This window comes from Macaca fascicularis, chromosome 16 (genome assembly GCF_037993035.2).
Source record: "Macaca fascicularis isolate 582-1 chromosome 16, T2T-MFA8v1.1".
Taxonomy (NCBI): domain Eukaryota; kingdom Metazoa; phylum Chordata; class Mammalia; order Primates; family Cercopithecidae; genus Macaca; species Macaca fascicularis.
In genome coordinates, this window is record NC_088390.1 from 82363761 (window position 1) to 82383746 (window position 19986).

Below are 19986 nucleotides of genomic sequence, written 5' to 3' on the forward strand. Positions count from 1 at the left end.
CATTTCCTTGATTGACAAATAATCAACATGGTACAATATTTCTGATAACACTAAAAATACTTAACAACAAACCCCACAGTTCTTCATATCTGATCTACTTTCAACCAGAAGAAGTTCTCAGAATACATAATTCTTTTCAGGAAATCCCAACATCTAGTTATCTCTGGACATCGTCCAACAGGCAACCATGAAACAGAAGGGTGCCCACGAGTGAATGAGACCAAACTCGTACCTCAGGCAGTTCACTCAGGTCCCCTTGACCAATGCCTTCATTAATCCGGTGATAGGTCTCCTTCATGTATGCGCCCACAAACTGGAAGGCATAGGCAGTGGCCAGGAGTGGAAAGAGTTTATACTGCTGGGTTTGAAAATCCAAAATCTGCGGTTCTGGTTCACTACATGACATAGAAAAAGAATAAAATAGTAAGTAAATGTTTATACAGAACTTTCTATATGCCAGGTTCTAATCTAAGCACTTGATATTTTAACTTATTTAGTCCTTATAAGGGCACTGTGAGGTAGTTACTATTACTATCCCCATTTTACAAATGGGAAACCGAGAGGTCAAGAATCTGCTTGAGGTCACACAGCTCATATGTGTCAGGTCTTAGATTGAAATTGGGGTTTTTTTTTTTTTTTGCGATGGAGTCTCCCTCTGTCACCCAGGCTTTAGTGCAGTGGTGCGATCTTGGCTCACTGCAAGCTCCACCTCCCAGGTTCAAGCGATTCTCCTGCGTCAGCCTCCCACAGTGCTGGGATTACAGGCATGAGCCATGGTGCCTAGGCTATTTGGCTCCCTAAGACCATGATCTAATTACCTTGTACTGTGTAGGTTGACAGAATTTTCTAGCTGCAAAGTCCATATCTGTCCTAGTCTTTCCAGTATAACTAAGAAAACCATAGCTCATAGCAACATACGAAACCAACGCTAGACAACCCAGTAAGAAGGCAATGCTGAAAAGCTCTGCTCACCAGATGGCTGAATACACTGTATTTTGACCACAATTTTGGAGAACACCCAATGGAGGGTGTTAAATATTTTGAAGTGTAAGAATTAGCAAGGGTCTGATTGTATCAACTCCTTTATTCCTTTTTAAAAATGTAATTATTATTATTATTTTTTGAGATGAAGTCTCCCTTTATCACCCAGGATGGAGTGCAGTGTTGTGATTTTGGCTCATTACAACCTCCACTTCCTGGGTTCAAGTGATTCTCCTGCCTCAGTCTCCCGAGTAGCTGGAATTACAGGCACCCGCCACTATACCCGGCTAAGTTTTGTATTTTTAGTAGACGTCGGGTTTCACTATGTTGGCCAGGCTGGTCTTGAACTCCTGACTTCAAGTGATCCACCCACTTTGGCCTCCCAAAGTGCTGGGATTACAGGCGTGAGCCACTGCGCCTGGCTTTAAAATTTAATTAATTTTTAATTTTGTTGAAAATAGACCAGCCTGGCCAACATGGTGAAATCCTGTCTCTACTAAAAATACAAAAATTAGCCGGGCATGGTGGCGTGCGCCTGTAATCCCAGCTACTTCGGAGGCTGAGACAGGAGAATCACTTGAACTCAGGGGGCGGAGACTACAGCAAGCTGAGATCGCGCCACTGCACTCCGGCCTGGGCAACAGAGTGAGAATCCATCTCAAAAAAAAAAAAAAAAAAAAAAAAGACGAAAAGGAGAGGGAAGGGGAGGGGAGATGGAATCACAAGGTAAGGAGTTCAAGACCAGCCTAACCAACATGGTCAAACCCTGTCTCTACTGAAAAATACAAAAAAAATTGGCCAGGCATGGTGGCACATGCCTATAATCCCAGCAACTTGGGAGGCTGAGGCAGAAGAATCACTTGAACCTGGGAAGCAGAGGTTGCAGTGAGCCAAGATTGTGCCATTGCACTCCATCCTGGGCAACAAGAGTGAAAACTCCATCAAAAAAAAAAAAAAAAAAAAAAAAAGGCCAGGTGTGGTGGCTCACTCCTGTAATCTCAGCACTTTGGGAGGCCGAGGCGGGCAGATTACGAGGTAAGGAGTTCAAGACCAGCCTGGCCAATATGGTAAAACTCTGTCTCTACTAAAAAAAAAAATATATTAAAAATTAGCCAGGCGTGGTGGCAGGTGCCTGTAGTCCCAGCTACTTGGGAGGCTGAGGCAGGAGAATCATTCATTTGAACCTAAGAGGAGGAGGTTGCAGTGAGCTGAGATCTGGCCATTGCACTCCATCCAGCCTAGGCAACAAGAATGAAACTCCATCTCAAAAAAGAAAAAGCAAAACAAAACAAAAAAAAAGTAGTTACTAAAAGCAGGTTTACTGGTGATTTTTAGGTTCCTGATGAAAAGTTATGACCAGGTGCACTCAGGAAAGTTGGTGTGTGGCATGGTGTCCTATTTGAATGACCTGCCCAGTCAACGCATCCAGCCACAGCAGGTAGTAGTCTGGCTGACCATGGTGGGTATCAATAGCCCTGAAAGCCTAACCGAAGCATATAAACTCCGTGCAGCCAGGTGAGCTCTCCCTCAAGAGCTAGAATACACAGCAGAGGGGCTGGGGCCCTGATAGATCCTCATAGATGACAAGAAGGCATGAGTACTGTTGATCATTTCTTCAGACCTCCAATCTGTATCTTTTTTTTTTTTTTTTTTTTTTTTTTGAGACAGAGTCTCGCTCTGTCGCCCAGGCTGAAGTGCAGTGGCCGGATCTCAGCTCACTGCAAGCTCCGCCTCCCGGGTTCACGCCATTCTCCTGCCTCAGCCTCCCGAGTAGCTGGGACTACAGGCGCCCGCCACCTCGCCCGGCTAGCTTTTTGTATTTTTTTTAGTAGAGACGGGGTTTCACCGTGTTAGCCAGGATGGTCTCGATCTCCTGACCTCGTGATCCACTCATCTTGGCCTCCCAAAGTGCTGGGATTACAGGCTTGAGCCACCGCGCCCGGCCCCAATCTGTATCTTAACAGATTAGTTAAGGAGACAGGGTTTCACCATGTTGGTCAGACTGGTCTTGAACTCCTTACCTCGTGATCCACCCGCCTCGGCCTCCGAGAGTGCTGAGATTACAGTCATGACCCACTGTGCCCAGCCTCTCCTCTCCTCTTAACAGATTAGTTAAGGAGAGGGGAGGGAGAGGGAAAGGAAAGAAAATAGAGACAGGGTCTCGCTATGTTGCTCAGGTTGGCCTCAAACTCCTAGGCTCAAGTAATCTTGCCTCAGCCTCCCAAAGTGCTGGGATTACAGGTGTGAGCTACCACACCTGGCCAATTTCTTTATTCCTTAAGAGTAAAAAGAGTATCAGGGAGTATCAGTGAAAGGCAGTTGTAGGAATAAACTGTGGCCATGAATGCAAAAGGGAAACAAATTTAATGTCACTTTCACCATGCACAATTTATAGTTGCTAGTAGTAATCCGAACTTTCAAATTGCCTTTAATGTGTTGAACATTTCACTAACAAAGTTCAAGTAATATTATTACTACTTTTCTTTTTTTTTTTTTTTTTTTTTTTGAGACGGAGTCTTGCTCTGTAGCCCGGGCTGGAGTGCAGTGGCCGGATCTCAGCTCACTGCAAGCTCCGCCTCCCGGGTTTAGGCCATTCTCCTGCCCCAGCCTCCGGAGTAGCTGGGACTACAGGCGCCCGCCACCTCGCCCGGCTAGTTTTTTGTATTTTTAGTAGAGACGGGGTTTCACGGTGTTAGCCAGGATGGTCTCGATCTCCTGACCTCGTGATCCGCCCGTCTCGGCCTCCCAAAGTGCTGGGATTACAGGCTTGAGCCACCGCGCCCGGCCTACTTTTCTTAAAAGGTTAAAAATAATAAGGTGAGTATTCTCTTTTTTTCTGTTTTGGCAGTCACTGATTATAGCAAGGGTGGTTATTTCTATCTTTCCTCTTAAGAAAAGGAAGCCTAGATACAAAATTACAGGCCCAGTTATCACCCTAGCCAATTTTGCAGTGCCAATGCATCTTCTGTATTGACATTTGGGAATTCTGGGATCTGAATGGGGTAAAAACTAGGCTTTCGGTACTGAGCCCATCTAGGACCCTACCCTTACCCTGGCTTGATTTCAGACTGGTGCCTCACAGCGCTGTATCGGATGGCAATGGTGCACGCCTTAGACAGAGCCCGAGCAGCTTCTCCCACAAGGAAGGACCTGACAAACACCATGGTCCCGTAAGTCAGCTTGTTACTCAGTGGTTTCACGTATGTGCCATCAGGCTTCACCTGGAAGAAGAACGTGGGACTGATGCTTCCTTTTTTTAAGTCCAAGAGGCAGTTCAGTGATTCTCAAAGTACAGTCCCTGGAATAGCAGCATCAGCATCATCTGGCAACTTGCATGAACTACTACATCTTAGTCCCCACCCTGACCAACTGAATCAGAAACTCCGGGGTGGGGCCTAGCAATCTGGGCTTTAACTGGCCTTCCAGGTGATTCTAATGCATGCAAGTTTGAGAATCATTGGTTTAGCAAATCAAAATATATCCTTCAACCCTGCTAACTGCTTCTGATTTCACTGTCACAGTAAAAGCGGCATCAGAGTGGGCATGATGACCACGCCTGTAATTCCAGCACTTTGGGAGGCCAAAGCGGACAGATCAAGAGGTCAGGAGTTTGAGACCAGGCTGAACAAAATGGTGAAACCCCGTCTCTACTAAAAATACAAAAATTAGCTGAGCGTGGTGGCACGTGCCTGTAATCCCAGCTACTCAGGAGGCTGAGACAGGAGAATCATTTGAACCCGGGAGGCGGAGGTTGCAGTGAACTGAGATTGTGCCACTGCACTCCAGCCTGGGTGACAGAGTGAGACTCCATCTCAAAAAAAAAAAAAAAAAAATGCCAGGCACAGTGGCTCACACCTGTAATCCTAGCACTTTGGGAGGCCAAGGCAGGAGGGCCCCCTGAGGTCAGGAGTTCGAGATCAGCCCAGCCAACAGGGTGAAACCCCACCTCTACTAAAAATACAAAAAAATTAGCTGGGTGTGGTGCCGCATGCCTGTAATCCCAGCTACTCGGGAGGCTGAGGCAGGAGAATCGCTTGAACCCAGGAGGCGGAGGTTGCAGTGAGCCAAGATCACATCACTGCATGGGTGACAAAGCAAGACTCTCTCTCTCAAAAAAAAAAAAAAAAGGCCGGGCGCGGTGGCTAAAGCCTGTAATCCCAGCACTTTGGGAGGCCGAGACGGGTGGATCACGAGGTCAGGAGATCGAGACCATCCTGGCTAACACGGTGAAACCCCGTCTCTACTAAATAATACAAAAAGCTAGCCGGGCGAGGTGGCGGGCGCCTGTAGTCCCAGCTACTTCGGAGGCTGAGGCAGGAGAATGGCGTAAACCCAGGAGGCGGAGCTTGCAGTGAGCTGAGATCCAGCCACTGCACTGCAGCCCGGGCGACAGAGCTAGACTCCGTCTCAAAAAAAAAAAAAAAAAAAGCATCGGAAGGAAAAATGCATTATTACCTGTTTTTTTTTGAGACGAGTCTCGCTGTGTTGCCCAGGCTGCAGGGCAGTGGTGCGATCTTGACTTACTGCAACTTCTGCCTTCCGGGTTCAAGTGATTCTCCTGCCTCAGCCTCCTGAGTAGCTGAGATTACAGGTACATGCCATCACACCCAGCTAATCTTTGTATTTTTAGTAGAGACAGGGTTTCACCATATTGGTCAGGCTGGTCTTGAATTCCTGACCTCATGATCCGCCCTTCTCAGCCTCCCAAAGTGCTGGGACTACAGGCATGAGCCATCGCGCCCGGCCTTATTACCTCCTTTATAAGACAGAGTCTCACTCTGTTGCCAAGCTGGAGTGCAGTGGCACGATCTCTGCTCACTGCAACCTCTGCCTCCCGGATTCAAGAGATTCTCCTGCCTCAGCCTCCTGAGTAGCTGGGACTACAGGCGCACGCCACCACGCCCAGCTAATTTTTTTGTATTTTTAGTAGAGACGGGGTTTCACCATATTGGTTGGCCAGGATGGTCTCCATCTCCTGACCTCATGATCTTCCTGCCTCAGCCTCCCAAAGTGCTGGAATTACAGGTGTGAGCCACCGCACCCTTTTTTTTTTTTTTTTTTGAGGCAAGGTCTCACTGTCATCCAGGCTGGAGTACAGTGTGGCGTAATCACAGCTCACTGAAGCCTGGACCTCCCACGCTCAAGTGATCCTCCCACCCCAGTCTCCCAAGTAGCTGGGACTACACATGTGTGCTACCATGCCCAGCTAGATTTTTTAAATTTTTGTAGAGATGGGTTCGCACTATGTTGCCCAGGCTGGTCTTGAACTCCTGGGCTCAAGTCATCCATGCACTCAGCCTCCCAAAGTGCTGGGATAACAGGAATATGCCAGTGTGCCGGCTGTTATTACCTTCTAAAAGAACAGACCATTCTAACCCTATTGTGAGCAACAGCCACTGCAACCCCACTGTTTGATGCCTCTGCTTCTATTTTCTATCAAAACATACCTGGGCATACTTCATCAGCATGTTTTCTCTGGGAATACGATAGTTGTCCATTTTGAGGTAGCCATTGTCTATCTCATCATAACCAAATTTGGGGCCGATGTCGCCAACAGTAATTCCTACCACAGATGAAAGGACAGTCATGAGATGTTTATGCTCTGGAATTTCTGGCTTTCGCTCCACCTCTTCAGTTGGGCATTCTACCTTTTAAGAAAGTGTTCAGTTTCATTTTCATCTCAACATCAGATGAACAGTTCTTACCTGGCAAAGGCTTATGGGTCCCAATTTCACGAATAGGTACAATAAAAGCATGTAATCCATAGCATTTCCCCTTAGTGATGAGCTGGGCAAGAACTATTGCATGATTTGAAGTCTTTCCAACTGTAATATAAAAGGGAACAAGAGAGGGGTGAGTAAACGTTCGTACATTTTTAAAGGGTAGAAAAAAGAAGAAAGAATATGTTAAATCTAACACTAGACTAAACCAATAGTATGTGTCCAGAAAGCCTTTCTGCTGACGGTATCACACTTAGCTTTCAGAAAGAAATTCCCTTAAGCTAATAGTTATTACTTTCTTTTCTGCTTATTTCTCATGCATTTACATAGAGAAAATTTTAGGATAAAAATAAGAATATTAATTTAAACTACTTCCTTGTTATCCCTTAAGGCAGTGCTGTCCAAAACAGTAATCACTAGCTACATGTGCCTTCTTACATATAAATTATAATTAAATAAAATATACAATGTGAATAACAAAATCCTTTAACCACTAACTGTATCAGAAATATATATTCCAAGATAATAACTCAGAATGGAATAAGAAGATATAAAAGTTTCGGGTCAGCTGGGCACGGTGGCTCACACCTGTAATTCCAGCACTTTGGGAGGCCGAGGCAGGCAGATCACGAGGTCAGGAGTTCGAGACTAGCCTGGCCAATATGGTGAAATCCCATCTCTACTAAAAATACAAAAATTAGCTGGGCTTGGTGGCGTGCACCTGTAGTCCCAGCTACTCAGGAGGCTGATGCAGGAGAATCACTTGAACTGGAAGGTGGAGGTTGCAGTGAGCCGAGATCACACCACTGCACTCCAACCTGGGCGACACAGTGAGATTTCGTCTCAAAAAAAAAAAAAAAAAATTGTGTTAAAGCTATTTAAATTTTTTTCTTTTTTTTTTTTGAGACGGAGTCTCGCTTTGTCGCCCAGGCTGGAGTACAGTGGCATGATCTCGGCTCACTGCAAACTCCGCCTCCCAGGTTCATGCCATTCTCCTGCCTCAGCCTCTGAGTAGCTGGGAATACAGGCACGCACCACCACACCCGGCTAATTTTTTGTATTTTTAGTAGAGACGGGGTTTCACCGCGTTAGCCAGGATGGTCTCGATCTCCTGACCTCGTGATCTGCCTGCCTCGGTCTCCCAAAGTGCTGGGATTACAGGCGTGAGCCACCATGCCCGGCCATTTTTTTCTTTTAAGAGACAGGGTTTCACTCTGTCACCCAGGCTGGAATGTAGTGGCATGATCACAGACAGTAGCTCACTGCAGGCTTGAACTCTTGGGCTCAAGTGGTCCTCCCACGTCAGCCTCCTGAGTAGCCAGGACTACAGGTCTATAAGTATGTGCCACTATGCCTGGCTTTCCCCTCTCTCTCTCTCTCTATATATATATATACACACACACACACACACACACACACACACACACCTCTCTCTGTCTATACACACACACACACATACACATACACACACACACACACAACCACACACATATATTGTTTGTTTGTTGGGTTGTTTTTGAGACAGAGTCTTGCTGCGATGCCCAGGTTGGAGTGCAGTGGTACAATCTTGGCTCACTGCAATCTTTCCAGGTTCAAGTGATTCTCCTGCCTCAGCCTCCCGAGTAGCTGGGACTACAGGTGTGCACCACCACACCCAGCTAATTTTAGTATTTTTAGTAGAGACAGGGTTTCAGCATATTAACCAGGCTGGTCTTGAATTCCTTACCTCAAGTGATCCGCCCACCTCAGCCTCCTGAAGTGTTAGGATTACAGGCGTGAAACCACCAAGCCTGGCCGATGTTCTCATAAAAGCTCTACATTCTAAGCAAAATCTCATGACAAACCTTCAAAACATCCAATAAATGATGAAAAATTCACTTACGTCCACCAGGCCACCATTTAATGGAGGTCACAGTAGGACTGTTGAGAATGAACTCCTGGGTTTCAGGGTCATATGTGGCTGTGGTTTCCAAGCCTCGAAGGTGAGTTCCTAAGGAGATAAATTACACTGACTTCAGTTAAGAGATGGGGAAAAAAATAGGCACAAGGAAAAATTTCCTACACAGTCCTTTAAACTCTCATATCTCAGAGAAAAACAAAATCTAACAAAAAACACCAGTAGATGAGCTACAACTGGTTGACAACCAAGACACTGAATTTCCCACGCTATCTGATGGTTTTCCATTAAGTTGAAAATCTAAGTGCCATGCATGTTCCATTTCTGTATTTGATTTGTTACATTTATTTACAGCAACTGAAAGAAAATATAAAGGCAACTTAGAATCACATTTTTAAGATCACAATATATGAATTTAACAGGGATGTTAACTGTCTTTTTAAACCCATCTCTGAGTTGCAAGTATGCCAATTTCAACTCATATGTATTGTGTTAACCACACCAATTCAACATTCTCGAATTCTGTACTAATGAGAAGAATAAGATAACATGTGAGAGGAAGACATTTCAGCCAAAATTCTTACAAATTAAAAATGTATGGCTGTGCGTGGTGGCTCACGCCTATAATCCCAGCACTTTGGGAGGCCGAGGCGGGTGGATCATGAGGTCAGGAGATCGAGACCATCCTGGCTAACACGGTGAAACCCCGTCTCTATTAAAAATACAAAAAATAGCTAGGCATTGTGGTATGCGCCTGTAGTCCCAGCTACTCAGGAGGCTGAGGCAGAATTGCTTGAACCCAGGAGGCAGAGGTTGCAGTGAGCCAAGATTGTGCCACCGCACTCCAGCCTGGGCAACAGAGTGAGACTCCGTCTCAAAATAAATAAATAAATAAATAAAGTATAAAAGTATAACCATTATTGGGGAAATGACCTGGAATGTGACTTCAAAAAATTCCTAAAAAGGTCCAATAATAAGGTCTCAGTTGACCCTACAGATTTCCAATAGCAGGCCTAACTTAGTCCTAGCTGGTTCATTAATGCAGCAAGGAAGAGTTTCCAGTTTCTTATGTGTACTGGGATAGATAGGGTCTTATGTTTCAAATCTTAACATAAATATACCAAAACTATTTGAAAAGAGTTATAGAAAAATGTTCTAGGTGGCAGTCTCTACAAAACTACTGACTAAAGCAAATGTTGGGAACCTTTTACCTATCTGCTTTCATAATGCTAGACCTCATTAAACACACTTTGAAACATTTAGAAGCTTCCAAGTTGAATAACCAACTTACGTGCAATCCACAACTTTCACAGACATCTTTCATCAAAAAAGCAGCTTTTACAGAAGAGCAGATAACATTAAACAGAACAAATAAGGACGAAATGTTTTCAAAAGCACAACTGAAACAAATAGTATTCCACTTGGAGTCTCATGAAAATCCTGTAAAATACTATTCAGCACCAAATAAAAAGCAGCAGCTGTACAGAAATAAGGAGCAAGTGGCAAATACACACTAGACCAGTTTTTCTGAAATATTAGAGCAGAAAAAGACAAGCCATAAGCAAATGAATGGCAAACATGGATTCAATTCAGAGCAGATACAAAGAGGAACAGCGGCCACCTCCAGCCCACCCAGGTGCATGAAGAAAGCAGGTGGGGGATGGAAAGATCAATGAAAGGTGGAGATAGTGTCTGAAACCAAATGCCTGCCAAGTTTGGCTTATCTTGGTTTTTTTACTCTGCAGTCAAGTCACTTGTAGAACTACTGACTGACTCAAAGTACAAATAACTCCAAGGCACAAAATGTCACACACTTCATTTATAAGCTACTCATTTCCCTCAAGCAAATCCAAGGGTACAGGGTACACAAACTATTATTTGTGTTTCTTCTGGAACTTGTACAAGTTCATTAAGGTACCAGTAACAAAGGTAATCAGATAGTAATGAAGAAAAAAACAGTTTTGAGTTGTATATGCACACAGATTCCATACAACCTCAGTAACATTGAAAGCCACTTGGCAAATAAGACCTGACTTGTAATTCTTGACCCTCTGAAGGGGAACTATGGCATAAAAAAGACAATCGTTTTATCACTATGATAGCCTTTAACTCCCACTGACCAAAGCAGTGTTTATACCAAAACCTGAACTCTGCAAAAAAAGCTCATTTAAACAGACCACAGAATATCGACACGCCATCGATGGTACATGGTGGGCACTCCACACATGGTAAGTTCACAGGGGCCCGCCCAACCCAGAAGGTAGACTGAATACTCCATACCATGACCCATCTCTGTCTGGGCATAAGTGCCAATGATCTCCAAGTTCCAGGCGGGCATGAAGAAGCGCTCCTGCTGCTCCGCAGTTGCCTGGTGAAGCAAGGTGGGCAGGAACATGCCCAAGTGAAGATCCAGAGGCTCAGGCCGCCCTCGGTGCACAAAACTTCGAGGAAATATCAAGGATGGGCATTTGAGAGAAGAGTCATCAGGTGTGAGAGAATCAGCAATTTAAATAGAGCAAGGAAAGGAGACAAAAAAAAACTTAAGTATGAATTAGTTGCGTGCACTTAATCATAGATGGGAGCACTGTCCCTTTCTGTATTACTTTATAATTCTTGTTAATTTCCATTTTTCCGGAGTCAGCAAGGAGTATGAGGAAAGGGATTGGCTACTGATTCCAAAGTCAGTGCAGTACAAAACCACACGTCCAAGACAGAGGATCCCAGCCCAGGAATTAAAGCAAAGGAAATAAAGAAAATTTGAGAGGCCAGTGCAGTGGCTCACGCCTGCAATCTCAGCACTTTGGGAGGCCAAGGCGGTCAGATCACCTTAAGTCAGGAGTTCGAGACCAGCCTGGCCAACATGACAAAACCCCGACTCTTCTAAAAATACAAAAATCAGTTAAGCATGGTGGCACCAGCCAGTAGTCCCAGCTATTTGGGAGGCTGAGGCAGGAAAATCACTTGAACATAGGAGGCGGAGGTTGCAGTGAGCTGAGATCACGCCCACTGCATTCCAGCCTAGGTGACAGAGTGAGATTCTGTCTCAAAAAAAAAAAAGAAGAATTGGCCAGGCACAGTGGCTCACACCTATAATCCCAGCACTCTGGGAGGCCAAGGTGGGTGGATCATCTGAGGTCAGGAGTTCAAGACCAGCCTGGCCAACATGGTGAAACCCTGTCTCTACTAAAAATACAAAAATTAGCCAGGCGTGGTGGTGCACACCTGTAATCCCAGCTACTGGAAGGTTGAGGCAGGAGAACTGCTCCAACCCAGGAGGCAGAGGTTGCAGTGAACCAAGATCACATCACTGCATTCTAGCCTGGGTGACAGAGTGAGACTCCATCTCAAAAAAAAAAAGAGAGAGAGGGAGAGAGAGAGAGAGAGAATTTGAAAAGTTGTATACGGCCAGGCATGGTGGCTCACGCCTGTAATCCCAGCACTTTGGGAGGCTGAGGTGGGCGGATCACCTGAGGTCAGGAGTTGGGAGACCAGCCTGATCAACATGGTAAGACCCCATCGCTACTAAAAATACAAAATCAGCCGGGCATGGTAGCACATGCCTGTAATCCAAGCTACTTGGAAGGCTGAGGCAGGAGAAATGCTTGAACCCGGGAGGCGGTGGTTGCAGTGAGCCAAGATCACGCCATTGTACTCCAGCCTAGGCAATAAGAGTGAAAAGCCGTCTCAAAAAACAACAACAAAAAAGAAACCAACCAATCAAACAAACAAAAAATTAGCTGGGTGTCGTGGCGCCCACCTGAAATCCCAGCTACTTGGGAGGCTAAGGCAGGAGAATTGCTTGAACCTGGGAATGGAAGGTTGCAGTGAGCTGAGATCACACTACTGCACTCCAGCCTGGGCAACAGAGCAAGACTCTGTCTCAAAAAAAAAGTTGTATAGAATGGAGAATTTGCTGGGTGTGGTGGCACGTGCCTGTAATCGCAGCTACTTGGGATGCTGAGGCAGAATCGCTTGAGGAGAATCACTTGAGGCCAGGAGTTAAGAGAACAGAAAATTTGAGTGGTACTGGTACAAGGATGTCCTCTGATGAGAAAGCGAGAAAGAACATAGTAGTTCTCTCAGTGTGACAATATGACCCCCAGATTATAGTTTTTCCTCAATGCAACTTCAAAAATGCTTCTAGGCTGGGATTTTTTTTTCTGTTTTGTCCACAAAACATCCAGCATAGAACCACATTCCTCACATAGATCTGATCCCTTCATTCAGACTCATCATGTCAAATATTGGGCCAGCTTTACTGAAACAATTTAATACAAAAACTGACAGTGCTCTTCATCCCAATAAATTATTTCAGAAATTAAAAAAGACATGCAATTTCCAGTGAAGACCACAATAACAAGTTACAGATTCATGCATAAGCTTTCTGTGACAATTATACAGAAATTATCACTAATGATAATAAACATCTTAGCTTTATTAGTTTTAAATCCACTTTCTGGGGTCATTTTTTTCCACTTAAAACGTGCATGGGACAGGATTCTGTGTGAATTTTTGCTAAGGATAGGAAGTCATTCTATATGCCTTTGCATTTTTCCACATTACTGGTATTCTGTTTAATTTCTAGCTCCAAATCCGTCAACTCCATATTGCTCTTATCATTCTTTGTGTCTTTGAAATGAGCATAAACGACGTTTCAGTTTTTAAATTTCTGTTTGTTCCTTGCAAGGTAGGGAGGAAAATAACCAGGGCACACTGCTCAGACAAGGGCTGATCAATGACTTCTTCCAATCTACTGGCTGGGCTTTCAGCTAAGCAATCACACTTTAAAAAAAGAAAAATCAAAGTAGGTGTGACTGAATCCCTCATTTTACAGAGAAGAAATTAAGGCTGAGACGGATTAAATGCCTTCCTCAGGGAAAAAAGATAATGGCAAAACAAGGACAAGAATCTCGTCACCACGGGAGCTGAGCAAGGGGTAAACATGGACATGCACAATGGAATAACAGACATAGGGGCCAGGCGCGGTGGCTCATGCCTATAATCCCAGCACTTTGGGAGGCCAAGGCAGGTGGATCACCTGAGGTTGGAGTTCAAGACCAGCCTGGTCAACATGGTGAAACCCCATCTCTACTAAAAATACAAAAATTAGCTGGGCGTGGTGGTGGGCACCTGTAATCCCAGCTACTTGGGAGGCTGAGGCAGGAGAATCACTTGAACCCAGGAGGCAAAGGTTGCAGTGAGCCACGACGGTGCCACTGCACTCTAGCCTGGGAGACAGAGACTCTCTCAAAAAACAAAAAACAACAACGAACAAAGCAGACACTGGAGGTTTCAGAATGTGGGAGGATGGGAGGGGTATGAGGCCTGAAAAGTTATCTACTGGGTACTATGTTCACTATTTGGGCAATGGGTACTGCAAAATCCCAGACTTCACCATTACATAATACATGCATGTAAGGAAATGGCACTTCTACCCCCAAAACCTATTTTTTTAAAAAAGAATCTTGTCACCTAGTCCTGTCTCCTAGCTGGGGAAATTATTGCACAAGCATAGCACGGACTAAAGACTGTGACTGTAGGCCGGGTGCGGTGACTCACGCCTGTAATCCCCACACTTTGGGAGGCCAAGGTGGGCAGATCACTTGAGGTCAGGAGTTCGAGACCAGCCTGTGCAACATAGTGCAATCCCATCTCTACTAAAAATACAAAATTAGCTGGGCATGGTGGCAGGCGCTGGTTATCCCAGCTACTCAGGAGGGTGAGGTAGGAGAATTGCTTGAACCTGGGAGGCGGAAGTTGCAGTGAGCCAAGATCGCACCACTGCATTCTAGCCTGGGGAACAGAGCAAGACTCCATCTCAAAAAAAAAAAAAAAAAAAAAATTAATAGCAGAAATCCCAAGAAAAACACATTCATGGGATGAGAGTGCCTTTCACTGAAACAGATATGTCAACCGTCCCCGCCTTTTGAGTACTGTCTAGGAAGAAAAATCAATGTACACTTAGAACCTGGGAGGCGAAAACTCTGAGTTAGGACTGAAACCTAGGACTAGACACTTTTCATGCTTTCATGGAGGGTTGTTTTACTTCACCATAAATCAGAGCAATTCCTAGTGAAGGAAAGGCCACTATCAAGCACCCATCAGACTCTGGAAGATTTACATCTGAGTGTATCACAGAGCGAAGATGGACACTAAGGGCTACAACAAATGTGCTCAGTAGGGCAGGGGTAAAACCACTACAATCACAAATGGTTCTGACACTAAAGAATGTTTTCGGGAAAAAAATATTTCTTCCAACTAAGACAAGGATTATTCAGATGTGGATGAAATTTAGAAATGTTACAAGGAGAAAGTGAACTGCAGAGTTTTTTGACTTAAGCCAACTATTTGTTTTAAAAGCTGGTTATGCATGATAAAGATATTATTGTAAAATAATTTATCATAAAATTACGACGCACCAACATTATACTTAGTGAAGCGCTAGAGTCAGCTCTTTTAAAACCAAAACATCAAAAGGCATCCCCAGCCCCTCTTTCCACATGACACAAGGCTAGAAAGGCTGACAATCAATACTGAGGAAAAACCAATCAGACTATTCATATATGAGAAAAGAAGAAATAAAAAGCAGCTCTGTAGAAAGCATGAGTATCATCCCGGAAAATCAACAACATCAACAAAATATCAGAGTAAGTGAACTGAGAAAAGCTGCAGGCTGTAAGGGAAAAAAAATTAACAGCATTCAGGCGCGGTGGCTCACACCTGTAATCCCAGCACTTTGGGAGGCCAAGGGGGGCAGATCATCAGGTCAGGAAATCAAGACCATCCTGGCGAACACAGCAAAACCCTGTCTCTACTAAAAATACAAGAAAATCGGTTGGGCGTGGTGGCGGGCGCCTGTAGTCCCAGCTACTGGGAGGCTGAGGCAGGAGAATGGAGTGAACCCAGGAGGCAGAGCTTGCAGTGAGCCGAGATCGCACCACTGCACTCCAACCTGGGCGACAGAGCGAGACTCCCTCTCAAAAACAAAACAAAACAAAACAAAACAAAACAAAAAACAGAAAAATGATAAATACCTAATAGGGTGGGAAAAAAAAGAAGAGAAAAAGAAGAGGAAAGAAATAGCTTCCCAAGAAAAGACAAGGCTTCAATATAAAACCAACTTAAAATTCCAGATAGAGAAGGAGAAAAGAAAAATTTAATTCCTGTAGAATTTGTTTTTAGAACCTGACAGATTCGGTTAGAATTCATCTAGAATAAGCAAGCATAAATACCAAATACATATATCTCGAAATGTAACAATGGTAGGCTTATCCTATCAGATTTTTAAATACCTTACAAGCCTGAGCAACACAGCAAGAACCTATCTCTACTAAAAATTTAAAAAATCAACTGGGCATGGTGTCATGTGCCTATACTCTCAGCTACTCAGGAGGCTGAGGTAGGAGGATCCCCTTCAGTCTAGGAGATCAAGGCTGCAGTGAGCTATGATCAAACCTTTGCACTCCAGCCTGGGCAGCAGAGCAAGAACCTGTCTTTAAAAAATAAAAATACACCAGACCCGGTGGCTCACTCCTATAATCTCAGCACTTTGGGAGGCTGAGACAGGCGAATCACCTGAGGTCGGGAGTTCTCGGCAGTGAGCCGAGATCATGCCACTGCACTCCAGGCTGGGTGACAGAGCAAGACTCTGTCTTGAAAACGAAAAAAATAGGAGCTCCAGTGGCGCAATCGGTTAGAGCACGGTACTTATATGAAAAAGGAAAAAAATAAAAATAATAAAAAAAGATAAAGGTCAGGCCTGGTGGCTCAGCCTGTAATCCCAGCACTTTGGGAGGCTGAGGCGGGCGGATCACGAGGTCAAGAGTTTGAGACCAGCCTGATCAACATGGTGAAACCCCGTTTCTACTAAAAATACAAGAATTAGCTGAGCATGGTGGTGCACGCCTGTAATCCTGGCTACTCAGGGGGCTGAGGCAGGAGAATCGCTTGAACACAGGAGACAGAGGTTGCAGTGAGCTGAGATTGCGCCACTGCACTCCAGCCTGGGCAACAGAGTGAGACTCCATCTTAAAAATAAAAAATAAAAATACAAAAATACAAAATAAAAATAAAATAAAAAGTCTTGACTGGGCACAGTGGCTCACGCCTGTATTCCCAGCATTCTAGGAGGCCGAGGCGGGCGAATCACGAAGTCAGGAGTTTGAGACCAGCCTGGCCAACATGGTGAAACCCCGCCTCTACTAAAAATACAAAACAAGTAGCTGGGCGTGGTGATGGGCACCTGTAATTCCAGCTACTGGGGAAGCTGAGGCAGGAAAATTGCTTGAACCCGGGAGGCGGAGGTTGCAGTGAGCCAACATCGCGCCACTGCACTCCAACCCAGGCGACAGTGCGAGACTCTGTCTCAAAAAAGTTTTATAAAGCACCAGTGGAGGCCGGGCGCGGTGGCTCAAGCCTGTAATCCCAGCACTTTGGGAGGCCGAGACGGGCGGATCACGAGGTCAGGAGATCGAGACCATCCTGGCTAACACGGTGAAACCCCGTCTCTGCTAAAAAATACAAAAAACTAGCCGGGCGCGGTGGCGGGCGCCTGTAGTCCCAACTACTCGGGAGGCTGAGGCAGGAGAATGGCGTGAACCCGGGAGGCGGAGCTTGCAGTGAGCTGAGATCCGGCCACTGCACTCTAGCCTGGGCGGCAGAGCCAGACTCTGTCTCAAAAAAAAAAAAAAAAGCACCAGTGGTCAAAATTTATGTTAGAGGAAAAACAAAGAAAGAAATCAACCTATCAATGTAATATATGAAAGGTTCCAGAAATAAATTTAACCTATCATAAAACTCTAAGACAAACCAGAAAGGACATAATGGGATTAAGATAACAATGGGAAAAAGCTACTAGTTAATAATGAACATTAGAAAGCTCGGAAGCTGCGCCACTGCACCCCAACCTGGGCGAAAGAGCGAGACTCTGCCTCAAAACAAAACAAAACAAAACAAAAAAAAACCAACAAAAAAAGAAACACATTAAAGTAGGCCGCGCACGGTGGCTCACGCCTGTAATCCCAGCACTTTGGGAGGCCAAGGTGGGCGGATCACCTGAGGTCAAGAGTTCAAGATCAGCTTGACCAACATGGAGAAACCCCATCTCTACTAAAAATACAAAAGTAGCCGGGCGTGGTGGCGCTTGCCTGTAATCCCAGCTACTCAGGAGGCTAAGGAAGGAAAATCGCTTGAACCTGGGGGGCGGAGGTCGCGGTAAGTTGAGATCACGCCCTTGCATTCCAGCCTGAGCAACAAGAGCAAAACTCCAGCTCAAAAAAAAGAAAAAAAAAGAAAAAAGAAATATTAAAGTAGCAAAAATAAATTAAAGTGGCCACGTTGATGGAGATGTGGAAATACAGGTACAGAGCTTGCTAAATATATTGTCAACTGGTTCTGTGTTTCAGGAAAAGTCTCAAACTATGCAGCAAAAGCTCTAAAATACTCATGTCCCTCAATATAGTGATTCATTTCTGAGATATTCCAGAAGTATGACCCCAGAGATATTTATTTATCTATTGAGATGGAGTCTCGCTCTTGTTACCCAGGTTAGAGCACAATGGCGACATCTCGGCTCACCACAACTTCCACCTCCCGGGTTCAAGTGCTTCTCCTGCCTCAGTCTCCCTAGTAGCTGGGATTACAGGCACGCACTACCACACCCGGGTAATTTTGTATTTTTAGTAGGGATGGGGTTTCTCCATGTTGGTCAGACTGGTGTCGAACTCCCGACTTCAGGTGATCCGCCCACCTTGGCCTCCCAAAGTGCTGGGATTATAGGCGTGAGCCACCGCACCTGGCCAGAATACAGCTTTCATAAAGTTTATATTATTATCACTAATATTGGTGAAATTTAGCCCAAATCCCCAGGGAAGCAAGTCTCATGAGAAGTCCAACAGGGAAGAGAATCACTTGGGCAGAGGAAAGAGGAGACTATTGAGCCTGAGGAGAGAGGGCAACGGAGGTGCAGGTAAAGATTGATGACTTACAAATCAAGTTTACTACCCCTTTCCTGATTCAAAGAAAGGTGTTTTATTTCATATTTAAGAGTTAATGATGGCAATTTGCTAGAACACTGCATCAGCTTCAAAGCTAACTATGTATCATACAAGCTCTAAATTCCTAAATAGATGGTAACAGGAAACAAGGCAATATGACCTGAGTCCACAGGTGAGGAAGAAAGAAAGAAAGGAATGAAAGGAACAGAGGAACAGAGGAAGGAAGACAGAAAGAGAGAGAGAAAGAGGCCGGGCACAGTGGCTCACGCTTGTAATCCCAGCACTTTGGGAGGCCGAGGCGGGCAGATCACCTGAGGTCAGGAGTTCAAGACCAGCCTGGCCAACATGGTGAAACCCCGTCTCTACTAAAAATACAAATATTAGCCAGGTACGGTGGTGCATGCCTGTGATCCCAGCTACTCCGAGAGGCTGAGGCAGGAGAATCACTTGAACCCTGGAGGCGGGGGTTGCAGCGAGCCGAGATTGCACCATTGCATCACTCCAGCCTGGGCAACATGAGACTCCTTCAAAAAAAAACAAAGGAAGGAAGGAAGCAAGTAAGCAAGCAAACAAGGAAAACAAAGCAAGAAGAATCTCCCGAAGTGGCTAGATCTTGAAATGATTAGATATCTGTAAGAGCAAACAAATGACCTGTTTTGTGGCCTAAAGAAACATGTGGTGGGGATGATAACATGGACCCAGTTCCCCAGGCTGTTCCTTTAATTCCAGAACCCCAGGCAGGGGAGCCCACCCAGGCTCAGGCCTCTGCCTTTGATTAAGGCTCCCAGACCCACAGGGCAGGTGTATATCCGAATTTCTTCTTCGTGTCTTTAGAGGAAAGAAGACATACTCTAGAAAGAAGGATGATGTTGGTGACTGAGACTTTCTGTAGGTGACTGAATTTTAGGATTCAGAAGGAACACAGAGTGAACCTGAACACTTCTGAGGCCCTTCACTTTTCAGCAGCTACCCAGAAGTGAAAGAATTCGAAACCCAAAGTTATAGCTGCTTTTGTGAGACCGTGTTAGATAATCACTGTTGATACATTTTCCAAAGTCTCAGAATTTAAATAGTTAGATCTCATTCTATATAAGTTGCTCTATTGCCGATCTCCTGGATGTTGACTTTTTGCCTATTCCATAGAAGGTAAAACTGTCACGTGATGTAAATTAACCAACCTGACTTGTTTCCAAGGAAAAGATGAGTGGTCAACCAAGAACAGCAATATGAATTAGCAAAATTCCAGCAAGAAAAAAAAAAACAACCTCAGGACACTGTTCTCCAAACCACAGAGATTAAGACAACATTGGTTCAAATACAAAAAAATACTCAAAACTAGCTGGGCACAGTGACTCATGCCTGTAATCCCAGCACTTTGGGAGGCCGAGGTGGG

At 44.9% G+C, this 19986-nt stretch overlaps 1 protein-coding gene across 9 annotated transcripts in view; it reads right to left on the reverse strand.

Annotated features, from left to right (window-relative positions):
- ACOX1 (acyl-CoA oxidase 1) overlaps window positions 1-19986 on the reverse strand; it is a 41814-nt gene that overhangs the window by 10810 nt on the left and 11018 nt on the right. For 4 of the 9 annotated variants that reach the window (XM_045376648.2, XM_005585018.4, XM_074020569.1 and 1 more), the window contains 6 exons: window positions 10879-11039; window positions 8584-8691; window positions 6687-6806; window positions 6429-6544; window positions 4033-4202; window positions 233-395 (listed from right to left, as the gene is read on the reverse strand). In XM_045376648.2, the coding sequence (XP_045232583.1) occupies window positions 233-395; window positions 4033-4202; window positions 6429-6544; window positions 6687-6806; window positions 8584-8691; window positions 10879-11039 (838 nt within the window). The remainder of the gene's footprint in view (window positions 1-232; window positions 396-4032; window positions 4203-6428; window positions 6545-6686; window positions 6807-8583; window positions 8692-10878; window positions 11040-19986) is intronic. The other 5 variants (XM_074020571.1, XM_045376649.2, XM_005585017.4 and 2 more) reach the window with 2 other exon arrangements.